This window comes from Leptonotus elevatus, chromosome 19 (genome assembly GCF_054856555.1).
Source record: "Leptonotus elevatus isolate MCC_2025b chromosome 19, RoL_Lele_1.0, whole genome shotgun sequence".
Taxonomy (NCBI): domain Eukaryota; kingdom Metazoa; phylum Chordata; class Actinopteri; order Syngnathiformes; family Syngnathidae; genus Leptonotus; species Leptonotus elevatus.
In genome coordinates, this window is record NC_141257.1 from 3,871,785 (window position 1) to 3,891,526 (window position 19,742).

The following is a 19,742-nucleotide window of genomic DNA, read 5'->3' on the forward strand; positions in this document are numbered from 1 at the left end:
ACAACCAGATCGCTCTAAATAGAGCACCCAAACAAAACAAAATAGAGGGGAAACTACACAACGGTAGCCATGTTTTTATTATTTAAAATCGACTTGAAATATCTGCTAAAATTGCAGCGATTTATCACACAGATAAAACACAACTTGCTAAACATGATTCATGATAGGAAAAAAAAAGAAGAGTAAAATCACTCAAATAATGTCACGTACAAAAAAAAATGCAAGCATGTTCAATACAGAAGCAGCATACAAACAACATGCTGGGGCGACCTCCATCATAGACCAGTGAAAACACACTTTTCATATTTGGGTCCAAAATAGAATTACAGTCACAGTGCTGATGTGTGTGTTTTGAATTATATACACAGCAAATATAGTGTCCAGTGTTGGCTCAGATGACTGAAAATGCACAGCATAGTCACATTCAAGTTGTATCATAAAAAAAAATTAAATAAGAGTATCACTTCACTTTTATTACAAAAACAAACACTGGGAGCTTCTTTTTCTCTCTCTTTTTTTTTTTTTTACATGCATACAGTCCTGACATAGATGGTTTGTTTGCAAGCAAAAAGTTAAATACAAGAAATGTTAAAAGGTGGAATTTTGTGCAAGAAAAATGTCTCAATTTCAAGAGTGAGAAAAAAAAATTCCACGGGTAGAAACATTTCATTTACGAGACAAAATAAAAAATGAAGAAGTAAAAAACAACACAAATTCACGAGGGGGAAAAAAAAGTCTGACCAGTGGTGAAAAATAGCTTTAGATAAAAAAAAATTGTTACGAAATATCAAATTTTCTAGAAAAATCTAAATTTCACACAAATTTTTGGGGGAGACATAAGATGACATTTTAAAGATTTTACAAGTAAGCAGATTAGCAATAAAGCAATTGTATGAGCGTGAAAAAGTAAAAACTGTTGTAAAAAATAAATAAATAAAGATCTTATCAAGAAAAAAAGTTATGAATCTGCAAGAAAAAAGTTTGAATTTTAGGAGAGTGAAAATGTAATTTTGCAAGAAAAAAAATTTGTAATTTATAAATAATACATTTGTATTTTCTAAGATCAAATAGGGAATTCATTAAAAAAAAAGCTAGGGAGGAAAAGAAAAAAACTGACATTTATGAGAAATAGTCAAATCATACAAGGACAAAAAAAAAGGAAGAATAAAGTTGAAAATTCTAAGGTTTTTTTTAGTAAGAAGATGCAACTTTGTGAGACAATGTTGTAAGAAGTCATAAATCTGAAGCTGAAAAAGAATAAAGATACTGTGGGGAAAATACCCAATTAAAAAAAAAGTATTTGTGAGACATAAGTCATAATTTAAGGACATTAGAGTTGAAATTTAGCATTAAAAAAAATGCCAGATTTTTGAGGAATTTTTTTAAGCGAATATTATTAATAAATTATAAGGATTTTACAAGAAAAAAAATTGTAATCGCATTTTTAAAAATGATCTCATTTATTTAAAATGACAAGAAACATATTAGGAATTTTAACACTGGGAGATGACCCTTGTCACACATTATTAACACAGTAGCAACAACACAGCGACCAATCGTAAAAAGTACACTTCAAAGTCTGTTGCAAAAAAAAAAAAAAAAAAATAGGAAAGAAGTGACGTGTGGTCGCAGCTGAATGCGACCTCGTTAACCGGGTAACCTCTGCGCTGCCCGACTAAAAATAAAAAAATCAGTCAGCCTGAGACTTTCCCCCACAGTTGGCTATTAACAGTTGGAGCCTTGGTGGTGGCTCTCGCTCAAGAAAGCGTCGTCGTCCTCGGAGCTCAGCGTGGCCAAAGCGCTGCGATGGGAGTGCTGTGCCTTCCGTCTGATTTTGGGGGGAGAAAATAAATAATATAATTTCAAAAAAAGAAATGATGGTCACAAATAACGGATTGCTCATACTTCAATTCCGATTCCAGGGCCGTGACTTTGGCCTGCAGCGCCTCCTGGAGCTCCTGCTGCTCCTCCAGATCTCGCAGGACCTTCCTGCGGACTCCCTCCAGACGCTCCACCTCCCCTTCGCTCTCGTCCACCTGCCGCTTCAGGGCCTTCACGCGCAGGGTCAGCTGCAGGCAAAAAAGGTCAGGGGGTGAAAGGTGAAGGCGCAAGAAGGAAAAGTTCACGGGGGTGACCCGTTTAGTCAGGAGTGTCATTTTTTTGGAAAATTGATTTGTCATTTTGCAAGGAAAAGATGTTACGCCGTCATTTCATGAGGAATAAAAATCATTATTCATGTCAAATTTGATTTAAAAAAATAAATAAATAACTAGCAAAACATTTTGCTGGGAAAAAAAAGTTGTTAATAGTATGAAGAAAAAAAGCAATGAATTTTAAAAGATGACGGGATAATTAGAGGAAAATATGAAATTTTACAAGGAAAAAAAACGATACCAATATTACAGCAAATGTATACACATATTTAAAAAAATATATATAATAATTTGGGGGGGAATCAAAGCCACAATTCTAGAACAAAATAATACATTTTATGAGGACAAAGTCAAAAAATTGTAACAATAGCACAGTTTTACATGGAATAAAATGTAATTTTCAGAGAATAAATCACTAGAATTTTAAAGAAAAAAGTATACAAAATAGCACTATTTTATGAGAAAATAGTCAAAATATTATTTGTCTGCTTTTATTTTTAAAGCTGGAATAGTACAAGAAAAAGTCCTACTACATTTCATTATATGATAACTTTTTTTTTTTTTGCTATACAGCACTCTACAGTATTATAATTTATAAAATAAATAGAAAGTAAAAAATGTGTTTGTGTACATGTTGCTCTTTGCGGTGTGCCTGCCTTGGCCACCAGAGGGCAGTATAGTAAATAGACATACAGCATGTACATAAGATTAGAAGACAGCAATTAAGTTGTGATCATTTGAATAATTTTTTTGCAAAGGATGACGTTTTGAATATTGTTGTATGCTGTGCATATGTTGCAGCTGTTTTTTTTAAAAAAGCCAATGGAGGGTGTGGAATGTTTTTTTTTTTTTTTTTTTTACCTGATCCTTTTGTTCTACATGCTGGATCCTCTCCTGGTCTTGTGCGGCGTTGACCTCTTTCAGTTTCCTCTCGGTTCGTCTCTGAGAAGCCTGGATGCTGCTTTTCTCTCTGAACCCGTGAAAAAAAAAAGTGTTATTGTCACACAGAGAGCTCGGATCCATTTATTGTATTTATTTATTTATTTATTTATTTATTTATTTATTACCGTTCTTCACTGCGCAGCCTCTCCTCCAGCTCCTGAATTTTACTTTCCAGTACGGCGATGCCGGCCGAGGGGCGGCTCTGTCCCTCCATGTCGGCCACGCGGGACCTCAGCTCCTTCACCTGCACGAACGAGTCCAGATAAGCGCACGCGCGACGTGAGGAAATGAGCCCAAATCGCCCGTCGGCCATCTTTTTCTTGCTCACCTGCCTCTCGATGGCGCTCTTGTCCATCTCCAGGTCGTGTCGAGCCGAGCGCTCCTGCATAAGCTCGGAGCGGAGTTGGTCCACCTGAAGGTCAAAAGGTAAAAGTCAACTGCGGAAGTTTGCAAATAAGATGACGGAGTGAAAGCTGTTATTTGTGACCTGATCTCGACTGCGTGCGATGCGATCGTTCAAAAGCTCCACGCTGCTCCGCTCCTCGTCCAACTCGATCTCCAGCGTCTTGATTTTATCCTGATAACATACATGAGACAGAACACAAAAAACTTGATTTAGCAAGAAATGTTTTTTTTTAATTAAAATAAAATCTCTATTGGGCAGAAAACATGACATTTTTGAGTTAAAGTTGTACATTCTAGAAGAGCATAAAAAAAATCCCAATAAAAAAATAAAAATAAAAAACAACTGTTTAGTGAGAAAAAATATATAATATATTCAAGGGGAAAAAATGACAATAAATGGGGGAAAAAAAATAATAATTCTGCCCCCCTCCCCAAAAAACACATCACATGCAAAAAAAAAGTTGCACTCTGAGAAAAATATTTGGTGACCAAAAGATAAAATTCTAACCTTTTTTGTTGTTGCTGAAAAAAGCAGCGTTTATCCCCCCCACCAAAATGATTTTTTTTAACTTTAAGAAAAGTTGCATATACAAGAAAAAAAAGCCAAATGAGGAGACTTTTTTTTTTAAAGTTCTGACCACAAAATGAAAATGAGGGGAAAAAAATGATATAATATTCTGACACATACAAAAAAATAAAAATAAAAGTAATAAGAAAACATGGTTACAAGTACAATTATTTTTTTAATACTTTGGTAGGTGCTGTTTTTGGTTAGTAATGGTGGTCAGTGGGTTCAGCAGTTAAGTATTAAAACACATGTGAGTGTCAACAATTTTTCAAGGTGTCTATTTGAGGGAGGCATTTATTTTGTGTTAAGCACAGGACACGCCTGGCAACTAATTTGGGCCCAGCATCTATTGGAGGTTCGTAACATGTGAGACGAGTCGCGCCGTTGTTATAATTCACAATTTTGACCCGAACCTCGCTTGACCTCTCACCTCCAGACCCCTGATCTCTCGGTTGCGATCCGTATGCGTTCCCTTCTGCGACTCCAGCTCGCTCTCCAAGTGTTTGAGGCGGTTGCTGAGGAGGTCTCGCTCCAGCTGAGCGCCGTCTCGCTCCTCGCTGCAGCCCAGCAGCTCCTTCTTCAGCCGCGATACCTGAAGGTGAAGGGTCAATTGAGCGAAAAGTCACACGATATGTAAGGAGTGCAGTGGTGACCTCCTCCTGCTGAGTCTTGAGGTTGCTCTGCGCCCTCTGCAGCTCGGCCATCCTGTCTTTGTTGTTGCGTTGGGCCTCCAGCAAGTCCTTCCTGGAGCGCTCCCTGTACTCGTCCAGTTGCGTCTGCAGGGCGACCACCGACTGGCGCGAGTCGCCCATCACCACCTCCATCTATGCGCAGGAAGTTCAAATGAACCCGGACGCAAGTCGACTGGAATTGATACGGCGGCGGCGGCGCGCCAAACCTCTTTGTTCATCTTCTCCAGCGCTCGGTCCAGGAGCCTCTTCTGCTCCTCCAGGTCGCCCTTGCCCCGCCGCAGGGCCTCGCGCTCAAGGTCCCGCTCTTCCAGACGGCGACTCAGCTCGTCCCGCTCCTTGGCCAGGCGCGAAGCCCCTCGCTTGGCCTCGTCCAGCTGGGACTTGAGGGAGCGGTTCTCGTCCTCCAGGGCCTCCATCGCCTCCTCGGACTCGGGGCTCCGGGCCGCGCTGGAGTGCAGCCTCTGCAGGGGAGCGCATTGGTCCGTTCGTTATGATGTTTCATTTATGACATGAGGTAAGCCTTCTAATTCATCTAATGTTTGTAGGGGCGGGGGGGGGGGGGGGGGGGGTTTATATTGCAAGGAAAATACTGTAACTGACAAAAAACTCTTGGTCAAAGTCATAATTTTATGCTAGTAGTTGGAATTTGTCCAGATTTTTCCCCCTCAGAAGTTAAGAAGAGAAATGGGATAATATTGCAAGAAAAATATTATATTACATCGCCTCCAAAAAGTAGTTATATGAGAAAGGACAATTTTGATAGAAATAATTTGGAAATGTACAAGAAAAAACAACAACATTTTAGAGTAATGAATTAAAAAAAAATTAAGAGAGAAAATCATAATATTATAGAAAAAAAGTTGACAAAAACATGAGAAAAAGTTTATTCAAAAATCAATAAATAATCTTTTTCAGCAAAAAAAAAAAAAAAAGTTGCCAGAAAAATTTAATGAGGATTTTTTTTTGACATTTGTAATTTTGTTAGAAAAATGTCTGAATTATCAGAAAAAAATTACATTTGAATCTTTTTTTATGGTAATAAACATATAATTTTATGAGGAAAATAATTGTAATATTACAACAATATATTACAACTTTACAAGAATCAGTCTAAGTCAGAATAATATTAAAAGAATATTTACATTTTGACATCATGATTTTAGAATTTAAAAAAAGAAAATAAATAATATTACTGACACTTACGGAGAAAGAAAACAGTAAGATCGAATATATAATTTTAGTTTCCTTTTAAAAATGTTTTTTTTTTTTTTACAGAAATGAAGGTCAGAATATTCTGAAGAAAAGTTAGAGCATTGTGAGAAAAATATTGCAGTTTTATTATGAAACTCCTATTTGGGTGATATGCGCATATATCACAAGAATGAAAACTATGCATTTGTTTAGGACTATCGATTCTCCGCATGCAAATTTCAATTTAAAGCAAAAGTCTTATTAGCTATTTTTGTGTCATTTTCACTGACTTGATGTGTTCTTAATCTGTTTCTGCTATGTATTATTTTAACAACATAAGATTATTTGGCATCAAAGAGAGGGATTATATCTCAGGGTTGCAAATAGAGTGTGTGGGAGGCTGTTTGTTTTTCTATTGTACAGTATGTCCATTTACATAATGTGTGTGTGCGTGTGTGTGTTGTGAGTGCAGCTCTGCGGTGTTTTAGTTGCTGCTGTTGCCATTCATTGTACATTACTGCAGCAAGTACCATGCGGGCGATCCTCTCTCTGAGGCGAGTATTTGTTTCCTGAAGCTCCATGTTGGTGCTCTGATCAACCACAGAAGAAGACGAAGATGCCTGCACACAAATCATTCTCTCGGTCAATAAGCCACATCTTGTGTATTTCCATACTTTATATATTCCGATGTTCTGAGACATGAACCCGGCAGCCAAACGAGGCAAAATACATGTGGATTAATATTTTTGAAGAACATTTAACAAGGGAACAGGGAATTTTATGAGAAAACCATTGCAATATTATACCATTTTATGAAGGGAAAAAGACACTTGGATGAGGGGGAAATAATATTATTATTATTATTAGAGAAAATATGACACAAAAAGTGTAATTTTATGAGAAATTTTGTTTGATTAAGAATCTGAATTATCTGAAAAATTATGAGAGAAAAAAAGGTAAAGAAAATAACATATTCTGCAAATCTTGCAAGAAAAAAGCAAACAATTTTATGACAAAATGTCTTAATATTCAAAGAACAATCAGATAGTATGTAATCAAAAAAATGATAAAAATGTTTAAGAATTTTTTTTGCACAAGTAAAGAAATAAATAAATCACATTTTCCCCTAAAAAAAAATCATAATATTAAGTGAAAAATATATTTATGATAAATAAAGATCTTATTTCATTTTTTTTCATTGGAATGAAGTTTTTTTTTTTTATCTAATTTTTTTAAATATATTTTCCAAAAGAAAAAATGCATTCGCAAATATTTCATGATAAAGTCACAATTTTGAAATAATAATAATTATTATTAATAAAAATAAAAAAAACATCCCTCAAGAGGTCCTGCTCTTTTGGTTAGCAAATGAGTCTCAATGGGCTCAGCCGTTAACTGTAGCAAGTATGATTTGATTAGTTACTACACAAGGAGTTGTCTATTCGAGATATTAACACTTAAAAACAATTTTTTTTTAAACAGAAGAATGTGATGTACAGAATGATCCATTTGATTGCGAACGGTGTTTGTTACCTCTTTGGCTTTTTGGAGGGCCTTCTCCAGCTCGGCCTTCTGCGTCTTGATGTCGGCGATCTGCGCCAGCAGCTCGGCCTCGCGCTCGCCGCTCTCCCTCCTCAGGACTTCAAAGGTGTCGCTCTTGTCGCGGAGGGCGCCCCTCTGCTCGTCCGCCGCCAGGCGGGCCTGCCGCACGTCGTCATGGCAACGCTGAAGCTCCTTGAGGATGACGATTCATGAGCGGGCGCACCAAATACTGCTTAGCGCTTTAATATCGGGGTTGAAGCTATGAACGTGTTATTTCCTTTACTAAAAAGTATCAGGCTTGCCCAAAAGCGAGCCCATATGAACTAATGAATTGAAAACAACTTTTTTTTTTCCAGGTATGAGGTCATCATTTTTTTTGTATTACCTCGGCCGACGAGGGCGAGCGCTGCTTGTGCACGGCAAGTAGCGAGTCTTGGACTTCCTTCAGCTTGCTCTCAAACTCCTCTTTCTCCAAATGACACTTCAGAAGCCTACGGGAGAATAAGCAAGACAAAAACACGGTTGGAGACGACGCTCGCGGCTAAAAGAAGCTAAAGGCAACATGCACACAGCAAGACCACAAAAAAAAAAAAAAAACTCACATATTTAAAGGGGACATATTATGGAAGCATGACTATTGTGATGTCACAAATTGGACGCAGATTTTTTTTGTGTCTTTTTTTAGACAATGCAAGAATTTATTGAGTGAGGAAAAATTATTTTGTCACAGACACATTAGTAGGACAACTGGGAACCATTTAAATTGTAAAAAAATAAATAAAAAAAAAAAAAAAGCATCATATGTCTCCTTTAAAGTTGCAGCACAAAAGGGTTGAAGCTGTTCTACTAAGCTGTTGATTTTTACTCAATTTAAAAATATTTTTTGGGGGGATTGGGTTTGTGATTGCAGTGAGTAACTTAAGGGGCTCAACACTCTCACACATCCCCCCCCAAAACAATCTCTAAAATAAAAATTTGAAACTACGTCTACGAAAAGCCAAACACGCTCCCTCCTTCTCACATGTGACCGCCGGAGTGCGTCCCCGACCTGCCGGATGAAAAGTGCAGGTGTTAAAAATAGAAGAGAGTTAAAGGAGACGAAAAATAAAAGGATAGAATTAACATCACTGCTGATGAAGCTTTGAACTGTGGGACATTAAAAATGGACAAAAAAGGAAAGACTTCAAATAGAGAATTTGCTTGATGTTGGGCCAAGGCTGCAGTGTGTTATGACAACCGAGTGGATGAAGTAAACAGCAAATGTTGTACATAAAGGCCCGCTCCAAAAGATAACACGGAATATATAATGGCATATATGATGATACTGCACAACTATTTGTTTAGGAGTAAAGCCAAAGAGTTTTAACGGGAATTCAGAAAAATCGGTTTTATGAGTAAAATTTGGTAATATTTTAAATATATATATTTTTTATTTTTACAATCTGAATAACAAGAATAACAATAAGGGCTACTGTTTTGTTTAGCAAAGGGGTAATTAAAAATATAATTTTATAATTTTTAAAGAAAAAGAAAAAAAGTCATTTTATTATCAAAAAAATACTTCAAAATTATAATTTAATGAGAAAACGATAATAACATTCAGACAAATCTCAATTAAACATGACTAATTAAAGAAAATGCTTTTTTTATTATTATTTACCGGTAAATAATTTATGGGAATTAAGAAAAATCTAAATTTTAAGAGTAGAAAAATGTAAATATACAAGAAAAAAAATTCTGAATTTTACAAGAAAATACGGCAATTTTCCTAGAAAAAACATTCTTCAAATTTTTACTATTTATAATTTCTTTCATGGAAATGAAGTTTCGAGAAAAAAAATGGAGAAAAGCCTTTTTTTATTTTTTTATTTAAACAATTGAATAAGCTACATTTTACGTGCTTCTGTTTTTCTTAACAATGGAGTTCACCATTTGACTAATAACAGGCTCAGAAATGAACATGTAAGTGTTCTTCCAGTGGAGCGAAACAGAGATGATGCAAGCAAGTCTCACTTTTGTTGCGTTTGTTGCAGCTCTTGCGAGGTGGCGTCCAGGTTCGACTTCCAGTGGTCTCCTTGATCCCTGCAACTGTCCAGCTCCTCCTCCAGGCTCACCAGGGTCGCGTTAACGCGCTCGCGCTCCTCCTCGATCTGCTCCTGTGTCTAACAAAATACAGCAAATATCTTACTACATGCACATTTTTAAAACACATGTTTTAGCCCATTTCTCTCAGAGGAGAAACAGTGTCAAACTTGCACTAAACACGAATGGTGTGACCCGTGACAGCTGATCAAATCAAACTTAAAGCAATTGCTTAAGGCAATGGTAGTTATTACAAAAAACGGCCAGCAGATGGCAGCAGAGTATAAGAGATCAACCAGGGCCACGTTGCAAACAAGCTCATTTACCCACGGTTCTAAATAGATATGTGAATAATGATGAAACTTAGCTATATCCCAATGCTAATTGACGCAAAATGGAAACAGATAGAAAAATACTTTTTTTTCCCACCAATGAAAGAAGAGACTCTAATCTTTCTTTTGGTTTTTATAGCAATAGAACCCAATATTCTGTGGGCCTTGCAAAATCAGTCAAAATCCAGTAAAACAGCCGGGAGCGAAGGGGGTTGCTTCAGTGAAAACCGCTGGGAGTAAAATAAGTTAAGAAAAATAGAGGGGAAAAAATCCAATGAAAAAAAAGCGCACTATTTTAAAAATAAGACAAAAAGAGAAAATAAAAAAAATATGAAGAACAACCCAAATAATAGATAAGTTGCAAAATATTTGACAAAAGAAAAAAAGTTATTGACAAAAAATAACTGAGAAATAAAAATAAGGGAAAAATGTTAATAAAGTTAAATAAAATATATGACAAGATTATGAAAAACAGATTAACTAAATTGACATGAAAATACAAACATAGCAATATAGGAAAGAAAATACAAAAACATTTAAATTAAATATTACATAAAGAATAAAAGTATGTAATGAAAAATATTTGAAAAATACACAAGTATTGGAAAAAAATTATTTAAAAAAACCTAATAAAGAAAAATTTGCTGGAAAAATATTAGAGAAAAAATATGACAAAAATAAAAATTTGTGATGGGGAACATCCAAGATTAAAGCATTAAAAGAAATATATTTGACAAAAACTAAACCCTCGTTCCACTGGGGTGCCCAAGTTGAGTTACTTGGAACAGAATACAATAATAAACTTGGATAATGAGCCACACGCTGCTTCACCAAGACGTGGCACCTATAGATAGTTATGATTTTAAAATACAGCCCGTCAGCTTCCTGTATGTAAAAATGAACAAGAAGCGCAACTGTCAAAAGTGTCTCCTCTCAAAGACTGCCTGCCCCCCCCCGACTGTGCTTTTTACCGCTCAGCACGTCTCCTCCGATACAGCCTTCCAACTTGGCCTCACACGTTCTAGAAATAGAAATAAAATAAAATCCGCTGCAAGGAGAATTCTGAAAAGTTCTCGGCAGTGATCACAAGTGGCGGGATTCTCTTTAAAGCTGCGGCAGGCACGGCGAGCCGAGCTCGGCAGACTTTGCCGTGGCCTGACGAGATCTACTGATAAATAAGTTTCTAAAGTCTCAGGCTGTCGCGAACAATCAATTATCCTTTCGATTATGTGTCAGCACATACAGTGCATGAACCCCGTAAAAGTAGCGGAATGACGCCGACGCTGCAGCAAAAGGTGTTGCACCTGCGTGAGTTGCTCCATGGTTTTCCTGAGGTTGTTCACGTCCACGCCGTACTGCTCCCTGAGGAGCTCCATCTCGCGGTCGTGACACTCCACTTCCTCCTTGAGCGCCCCCTTCAGGGCCGTCAGCTCGCGCTCGCGCTGCCGCAGCGACTCGTCCTGACGTTGGCGGCGCGCCGTCGCCTCGGCCAGCTCCGCCTGCAGGCTCGCCACGTCCTGACCACCCACAAAAACACTGAGATAAATATATGCAACTTACTTTATCTCGTATAAGTACATGGATCTTTTTTTCATTGTTTTTTTTTATTTAATTTTTTTTATTTATTGTTTGGTTTATTCACTAGATTTTTTTTTATTATAGAAAAAGTTTAATGTTTGCTAGTTACCTAACTGTTTTTAAAATGCTTACAGTCAATATTTCAATTATTCACTATGTTATAAATGTTGCATAATATTGATGTTTTTAATTCTAAACTTTTTAAATCACTTATATTTTGTGCAATATTTTTTAAAACTTATTTTTGAAATATTGCATTGTTTTAATCAATGAATACTATTATAATATTATATATATAATATTGATGTTTTTTTTCTACTTTGTTTTTTTTCTTCAATTGCCTTACCATTCATATTGTTTGATTTTTAAAATGAAATGTTAAACCAAGATATTAATTGCATACTATTGTATCAATACAAAATTGACATAATTAGTGTTTATATACATATATATATATTTTTTCCTTCAATTTTTATTTTACTTTCCGTGTTTTGAAAATTATTTAAAAAAATTATGACATCCATATTTTTATTAATTTGTTGGTATTGATATATATCGTCACACTCTTAAAATAATTTCCATTTTATGTAAGTCATTTTATGCAAAAAAAAAAAAATCTGCCTAAATCATCTTCTGTTGATGCAAATGGTTCAATTTTCAAGTTTCCTGAAAATCTGAAAAAAAAAGACATTTTTTTTTAATGCTATTTGTACTAAATAGATCATACAGATTTTTACCAGATGAAATCTGATAAAGCGATCAATTTCCATTATTAATTAACTAGACTTTAAAATGACCTGGGTTGCCATTTTCAAATTGAACATTTCCATTATATTTCTGTTGGAATATTGATTGATTTTGATTCCTCGTCCACTCAAATTGGGTAAAAAAAAAGCTTGCATGAGTACCGTCCTCAGCGAGTCGGGGTGGGACGCCGTTTCCGAAACCCTCCTGAGAGCCTCCTGGAGCTCGGCCAATTGATCTTCTTGCAGACGCAGGCGAGACTCGGCCATCTCTCGACCAATGCGCTCTTCAGCCAACCTACGCGTGCGCACATGAAGGGGCCATTTCACTTTTTAAATGCTTGTTGTTGTTGTTGTTTTTTTATAACAGTTCCTTCAAGATGTGATCTGTTATAGAAGTAATATTCTACACAACCGCCGTCCTTACTCTTCTTGTGCTCGCTGCAGTTGCTTCTTGCAGTGAGCGAGTTGCTCCTCAAGCTCCGCCATGCTAAATCTCTTCTGGGTTCCATCCCTCTGCACACAGCAACGCACAGTATCAAAAATGGAGTCAACCTTGCACATACATTATTCGCTCTGTATTATCTGCCTTTTCTTTGCCCTAGTTCCTTCCTTTGAGCGTCTTGCGAAGAACCGGTCGGACCGGCGGCGCGCTGTGAATTTGTTAAGGCGCACGCGCACACACACAAGGCTGCCCGAGTGTACATGCTGCAGGTGTCGCTCGCCCACTGCCGCCCACATTTGTCAAGACTGCAGAAGGAGATCTATGCAAGCGCTTTTCCTCCTACACACTCGTTACAGCGACATACACAAGAATTGAAACAAAAAAAGTTATCTTTTTTTTTTGTGATTTAAAATTCCCAGATGCCTAATAAAAGGTGTCTGACATTCTTCAGTCAGAAAGGAGGGCTTAAATTGCTCAGTTTTGTGGGGGCGGTTCAGTCTCATTAAAATGCAGACTATGGCTTTTGTTACCATAACGATGAGGGGCGAAGCTAAAGTGTTGCCATGAAAGCGAGGGCTGCGGCGTTGTCAATTTGTATGACTTTCACGATCCCTCTAACATCTTTTTTTCAAAAAAAAGTGACCTGCATTCAATTTTGCCACTTTAACTCATTCACTGCCATTGACGGCTATAGACGTCAAAAATTCATTTGAACTATTTCTATTAGTTTAACTTTTTTTCCCCGTTTGAAAACCTAGAAAATATATTTTTTGTACATTTAGAACATATATAAAATTTGTGATTAATCGTAAGTTAACTAGGGAAACAAATTGTAATCGCCTGATGCCTGATGAATTTTTAATAATCTTTTCTTTAAAAAATATATTTTGTATTTTTAATAATCTTTTTTTTTTTTTTGAAAAGATTATTACAAATTAGGGGCGTCAAGCGATTACAAATTTTAATCGTAATTAATCGCATGACCTCACAAGTTAACTCACGATTAATCACAAATTTTATATTTGTTCTAATACAACAAACAAAACAAAAATCTAGGTTTTCATACTCTTGTTAACAAAAGTGGGGAAAAAAAGTTGAACTAATAGAGATAGTTCAAATGAATTTTTGACGTCTATAGCCGTCAATGGCAGTGAATGAGTTAATATTGCGTAATTGGACATTGTGGGGAGTCTCCGCACATGAGATTTTAAGCATCCAGGCTGTAAATGAATAGCACAAAGCCAACACTGGCTGATTTAAACGTGGAGCAAAACGGGAAAACTCCAGCTAAGATAAATGCTCTTTTCCCAGCGTTACAAGCAAACATGATGTCACCCAATGGAGACAAAAGCAAACAAGTCGTGTAACCTAACACTCTGGCATCATTGGGGCAGGCAAACAAACCACGGTGTCAATGGCTGAACACAAAACTGCAGTAAACACACACACAGGGAAACATACAGACATGAAGAGAATATTCCGGAAGGATCACAAAATGGAAATGCGGTCCAATGCCCAAGGTCCTCCCCCAATCTATTTATTCCCACAGGAAATCATGAAAATAATTTGTTCCCTGGAACAAATTTCACCAAGAACTCTTCACAGAACTCTTACAAGGAAGGGAGGCGAACTCTTGCGCAAGTTACACACACACACACACACACACACACAAAAAAAACACAATTAAAATTCAAGCAACTGCATTTTAATAATCTAACTTTATGTAACACAAATGCCGACTTCATCATTTTGGTAATTAGCGCATCGGTACATTAAAAATGCAAAACCCGCGTGGGCGTCCACAAAGAACACTGGGCCACTTTAGGACCCGCGTGTGGTAAGGAAAAGCCCCCTGGCAAGTGCCGGGTTCCAATCCACCTTAAATATTAATGCCTCTCGATGACCGGGCATTTGCATGGTTGCCAGGCGACCAGGCGACAACACAACAAGGCCATAACGCACATAATCAGGGCTGACTTTACATGGAGATTTATGCCGAAAAGCTGGCACATTTCTAAGCGGGGGCGAGGTTTATCGTAAAAAAAAGGGCAGGATTGACACGGCCCTTAAATCGTTGCGTGAGCTGACAAAAGGAGGACCGAGTGAAACAGTGCGCCTCGCTTCATTTTGTCACAAAGGACGACACGCTGCCAGCCATCTGTTTGCTTCATTAGGAGAACATTACACCAGACACACTCTGACACACATGCAAAACCTCACCGGCGTGCTATTCGCTAATTGTTAGCTGTCAATTGATTAGCTTTAAGATTTTGTTGTTGTTGTTGTTGTTGTTGCAGTGAAATGAACGCCGTGACACTTTTTTTGGCGTTCCCATACAAAACACTCTCCTGGTGTAATTTAACAGGACAAAATAATAATGAGTAGGCCTATCCTAGTTTCAGGATTTTGTGCTATGCTAACAGCTAAGTTTGCTACTTTCTTAGCATGAAAGAGTTTTTAATCACAATTTCAAGTGGTTCAAAAAATTTTTTTTATGGAAAGGGCTGTTAATAACAGGGTCAGTGAACTAGCTAGTTAGCTTAGCAGAAGGCCTATACAATAACTAGTGTGTCTGTGTCAAAAGCATTAAGGAACTTGCGCGATGCTAGCAGCTAAATCAACGACACGTGCTAAAAAAAAAATTCTCACGAATCATTTCAAATGGTTATACTGTACACCTGGATTCATTTATTTTAAGCCTTTAAAATGTTTGTGTTCGATTTAGCTATGGCTGGAAAGAGATTAACATTCTGAAAATATTGGACAGAGTCAGACTGAAGCTACTCAGTTTCAGAGTTTTGTGCAAAAAATAAGAACTTCAATCACGTCGGCTTCATAAATACAATAACATGAGAATACTATGTCATTGGGTTTAATAAAGAAGATGCAAATCCCCCCCCCCCCCCCCCCCCAAAAAACAACAACAGCATACCTTTAAGGTGCTGGTAGTCTCGTAGTCAAGATTGGTTTTACTTTCGAGGGATGCTTCATTGTCACTGGTGCTGATGGGAGACGAACAGATGGGAGGGGATTACTCGAGAGGGGATTACCTGCTCCGGGTCCGATCCCAGCGCCATTGCAGACTTACTTACCCTTCTTTGAGACCGTTGTAAATAGCTTGCTTGACTTGACCCTTCTGCCCACCGCCGCCGACTTTTTGGGTCCTCGGCGGTATCTCCTTAAAAGGCGGAAATTGACGTATTAGAAAAAAACCGTTGATAAGTTCAACCGTGACGGTTTGACTGGACCTTACGGGCTTTTGGGCTATGACCGGAGATGTCTCCTTGGCAGTATGCTTCGTCTGTGATGTGAAGCTCATCTGCGGGGCCTCCCGACTTGCCGAGTCGGAAGGCAGGGGGGAAGCATAGGGATTGAAGGTCGGCGAAGACCGGGAACTTTCCTTGCGGGCGTCCAGGCTTTTGGAGCGCTTGCGTTCGTCAAATTTAAGCTGCTGACGGGCACCCGTCCGGCCCCGGGTCTGAGGGGTCCCGCCCGGGGTCCTGTTGTTGAATTTACTGATGAGCTTGTTGATGGGAGCGAGGGAGTTGGTGTCGATCGGCTTCTCGTCCGTCAACGCCGATGGCTCCGTAAAAGAGTCTGAAACCAGTTTTTTGTATTTTGAAGGGGACCCGGTGAATCCGTTTTGTTTGAAGCCCTTGGGTCCAGCAGCGCTCACTTTGACTGGTTTCAACCCGGCTTCATTGTACTCTTCTTTACTATTGCAATCCTGGTCTTTGTGTGCTTCACTAGCAGCGGTTTTTTGGACTTGGGGTTCTTTTTTCGTCCTGGTCTCCTCATCCCCGTGACTCCCAGCCTGACCGTCCCCTGGGGGTCTTCTCAAGGGACTCCGGTAGATCTCCCCGTCCTCATCCTCGGGAGAGTGCGCGTTACTCACGCCGGCGCTGTGAGGGGCGGCGAACTCGGCCGCGCCGTTGCTTTTGGCCGCACTCTTGTACGGCGACGAGGCCGTTTGAGGGCCGGCGGCCGGAGTGTTGAGCTGAACGCCGTACGAGTCGCCCTTGGCGCCGTCGTTCAGCACCACGTACGGCTGCCCGGAGATCCCCTGGACGCGCACCGCCACCCCGTATTTGCTGGCGGGATGGGGCGAGGCGGCGTTGCTTCCTTTGGATTTGTCCGGTGACGCGCCACCCGTGTCGTCGAGGTCCTTGATGAAGCGGATCTGAACGCCGTAGTCCACGAGGGGCTTCCTGTCGGCCGAGAGGGTGCTCATGTCCACTTCCTGGTTGGTGCACACCTGGTGTGAAAGGGAAATGCAAATGAGGCGAGTCATCCGTGTTCTGTGGGGCGAAATAATTTTTTTCCAGTGCCAAACATGGCGGGCGCCGATATTGGGCATTTTGATGGCCGATAAAACCATTTTCATCTCAGGGAACTATTTATTTAAATTTTCAGTTAACCTTATAAGAGAAGAACCTTCTAAACCTTTTGTTTTTGTTCAACATTAAAAGGAAGAAATGTGAAAGTTTAAGATTTCAGTTTTTTTTTTTAACAGCTTTGAAATTTACTTCTTAGTTTCCATTAAATTTTTAAGACATACTGATAACCTTTTTTTTGGAAATTTAAAATTAAGTAGAAGTATATTATCTAAGATTAAAAAATCTACATTTTGAAAAGCTTAAAATTTAATTTTCAATAAGCTTTAATTAATAATAATAATAATTTGCTTTAAGACATTACAACAAAGTCAAGATGGGCATTTGTATTTAAAAAAAAAAAAAAATGATGCCAATATATTTCCCCCCCTTTCCACTGAAGATGAACATCGGCTTCAAATATCAGTTATCGGCCTCCTTGACTACTAATAATCAGCATCGGTATCGGCCCGGGAAAAAACATATCGGTCTATTTCTAGAAATGTGTACCTTAGAAAACGCTGCTCTAAAGTACGGGTTCAAATTCCTTCTTAATGGGAACGTTTTGTGTTCATGCCACTGGATCCCCCCCCCCCCCCCTCCCGTTGGCACGATGAATACACAACTGCCGTTTTAAGATAACTGACTGGTTTCCACTCGAGCAGTCCAGAGAATTGCTCACGCCGTTTTAAGAAGCTTTTAAGACTTGGTTCACATCACCAACGACATTAATGAGGCTTTTGCACCGCGGGAGTTTTAATGAACACAATTAATAACCCTTGTGATTTTCCATTGTGTCATGCCAAAATTACAACAACAAAAAAAAAGTGTTACTCCTGCCAATGGCTGTTGTGTATTTACTTTTAATGGCTTGACTCAAGCTGGTGACACTCCTTGGCCTGTAAAAAAAAAAAAAAAAAAAAACGAAAGTCGAAGAAGAGTTCATACATGCCAGCTTGGGGTAATACTCGTTCGTCCCTATTGTTCTGGCTCTGTGGAGCGTAAAACAAAAAAGGGTCTGTGTCCGCAATGGGCCTCCCCCCTCACCCTTTGCCAGACTGTTATCCAAGGAGTCACTCAGGCGGAGTGTGTTGACTTTGAGCGGTGGCAGCGAGGCAGAGCACGAAGATTCTCATCCTCACCGGGCAATACTGGCGAAACTTCAGAAACGTTTGAAGCCCCTCAGAATGCGGCTAAGATTATTGGGGGAAATAGACTTCTTTTTTTTTTTTCTTTTTTTTGGTCTGATGGTGACAGTTTGACCCTGGAACAGATCTTCATTTCCTTTTGCAAAAACGTTCGTGACCCTCGACAGGAAATGAAGTCTAACCTGCACTAACTGACCAGTTACAGTGTAACACACATTACCTTGGGAATCAAAGTCAGCCTTTGTTTTCACTCTCTGTTATAGAAAAAAAAAAAAAAACATTCCTCGGATTCCAGACAGTCCCTTTACACACGGCGTGGCGCGTGCTTTGCCTTTGGATAGAATACAGAGTGATTAAGAGGACACGGCAGCCACTGAGGGGGGGGGCTGCACCCTCACAAGTGGGAAGGATGCGTGGATGAGTGTCGAAAGCGACAGAAACGGTCTGCTTCTGTTTCTCGATGGACGACTGTGAACCCAGGCGGGAATGTTGACGAACAGGCCAAGCTGCCCCCCCCCCCCCCCCTTTCCTTCGCCTCGCTTCAACTTTCTATCCGCAACTTGAGTACTCCCTCCCTCCAGGGAGTAAGAAAGAGAAGTTATGACTGATAATGGATTGGACACTGTTATTGGTTTCAACAGAGTTACATTGCAATGTTTTGGCTGATTTGTTATGATCGGGGATACAACAGCATCTTAATGATGTGCATCGATAAGAGGGGATGAAAGCGGTTTTTGTGTCAGATAAACACATTACAAAATGGATGCATCTTTTTCTATGCACATTCATTAAGACAATAAAAAAAATATGACACGCCGCGTTGTTTGTGGTTTTTCTAATTAAAGGGAAATGCTACATCCTCGCTTGTAGTACAGTATTCCTTTGGTGTGTTTTTTTTTGTCAGGGGTCTAACCTTGTGCAAAACAGCAACAATATGCTAATTGAAGCTTCATTAAAACCACCTCAAAGTGAACTCAATTAAGTGTCCCCTTGTTTTAACACTTTTTTCAGGGTCAGGATTATTTATGGCTGCAAAAACAGATCATCAAAGCACATGGAAAAAAAAATTATGATAATGGAGGACAGAAGGATTTTAGAAGACTTAATTCTGTTTGTCGACCTGCTGCAGGGCGGTTGCGTCACACCCACCTGTCCGGTCAGTCGGTATCGGTGTGCGTCGAAACCACAAGCAAAGAGAAGTAAACACTCATTAAGCGCCGCCGTATCCCATATTTAAAGCTTAGGGTTGCTATAATAACATCGTCTTATCCGAGTTTACGCAACGCGCTGCCATCCAATTAACGCAGGGAGTCTTTTGTTTTTTTTGCGCCTGTTATAACTACGCGGTGACAACGTGACTAAAATATATAAAATGACATATTGGAAACATTTAATTCGAAGCAATTAAACATGTAATTATTTGCAAATTTACCTGCGCGGAAAGCGTCCTGGTGGGATGAGACGAAAGGGACTATCGGAGCCTCCTGCCCCTCGCTGCCAAAGCAACCTGTTGCCAAACACGCCTGCCCGCCGTGGCCACGCCTCCCG

General features: G+C 39.0%; 1 protein-coding gene across 2 annotated transcripts; it reads right to left on the minus strand.

The window, feature by feature from the left end:
* Positions 1 to 42: 42 nt before the first annotated feature.
* Positions 43 to 19,734, minus strand: cgnb (cingulin b). Of its 2 annotated transcripts, XM_086062585.1 has the most exons (21): positions 19,627 to 19,734; positions 15,927 to 16,928; positions 15,766 to 15,851; positions 15,606 to 15,675; positions 12,656 to 12,744; positions 12,394 to 12,526; positions 11,212 to 11,424; positions 9,507 to 9,655; positions 8,515 to 8,541; positions 7,879 to 7,984; positions 7,485 to 7,685; positions 6,482 to 6,571; positions 4,967 to 5,221; positions 4,722 to 4,892; positions 4,499 to 4,660; positions 3,583 to 3,672; positions 3,424 to 3,507; positions 3,221 to 3,339; positions 3,015 to 3,123; positions 1,906 to 2,069; positions 43 to 1,828 (listed from the first exon to the last, which is right to left on the minus strand). In XM_086062585.1, exons 2-21 carry the CDS (start codon positions 16,902 to 16,904, stop codon positions 1,726 to 1,728), a joined length of 3,399 nt encoding a protein of 1,132 aa, XP_085918711.1. In that variant the 5' UTR covers positions 16,905 to 16,928; positions 19,627 to 19,734; the 3' UTR covers positions 43 to 1,725. The 2 variants fall into 2 exon arrangements, with proteins under 2 accessions (XP_085918711.1, XP_085918712.1); XM_086062586.1 differs by lacking the exon at positions 8,515 to 8,541.
* Positions 19,735 to 19,742: the final 8 nt, after the last annotated feature.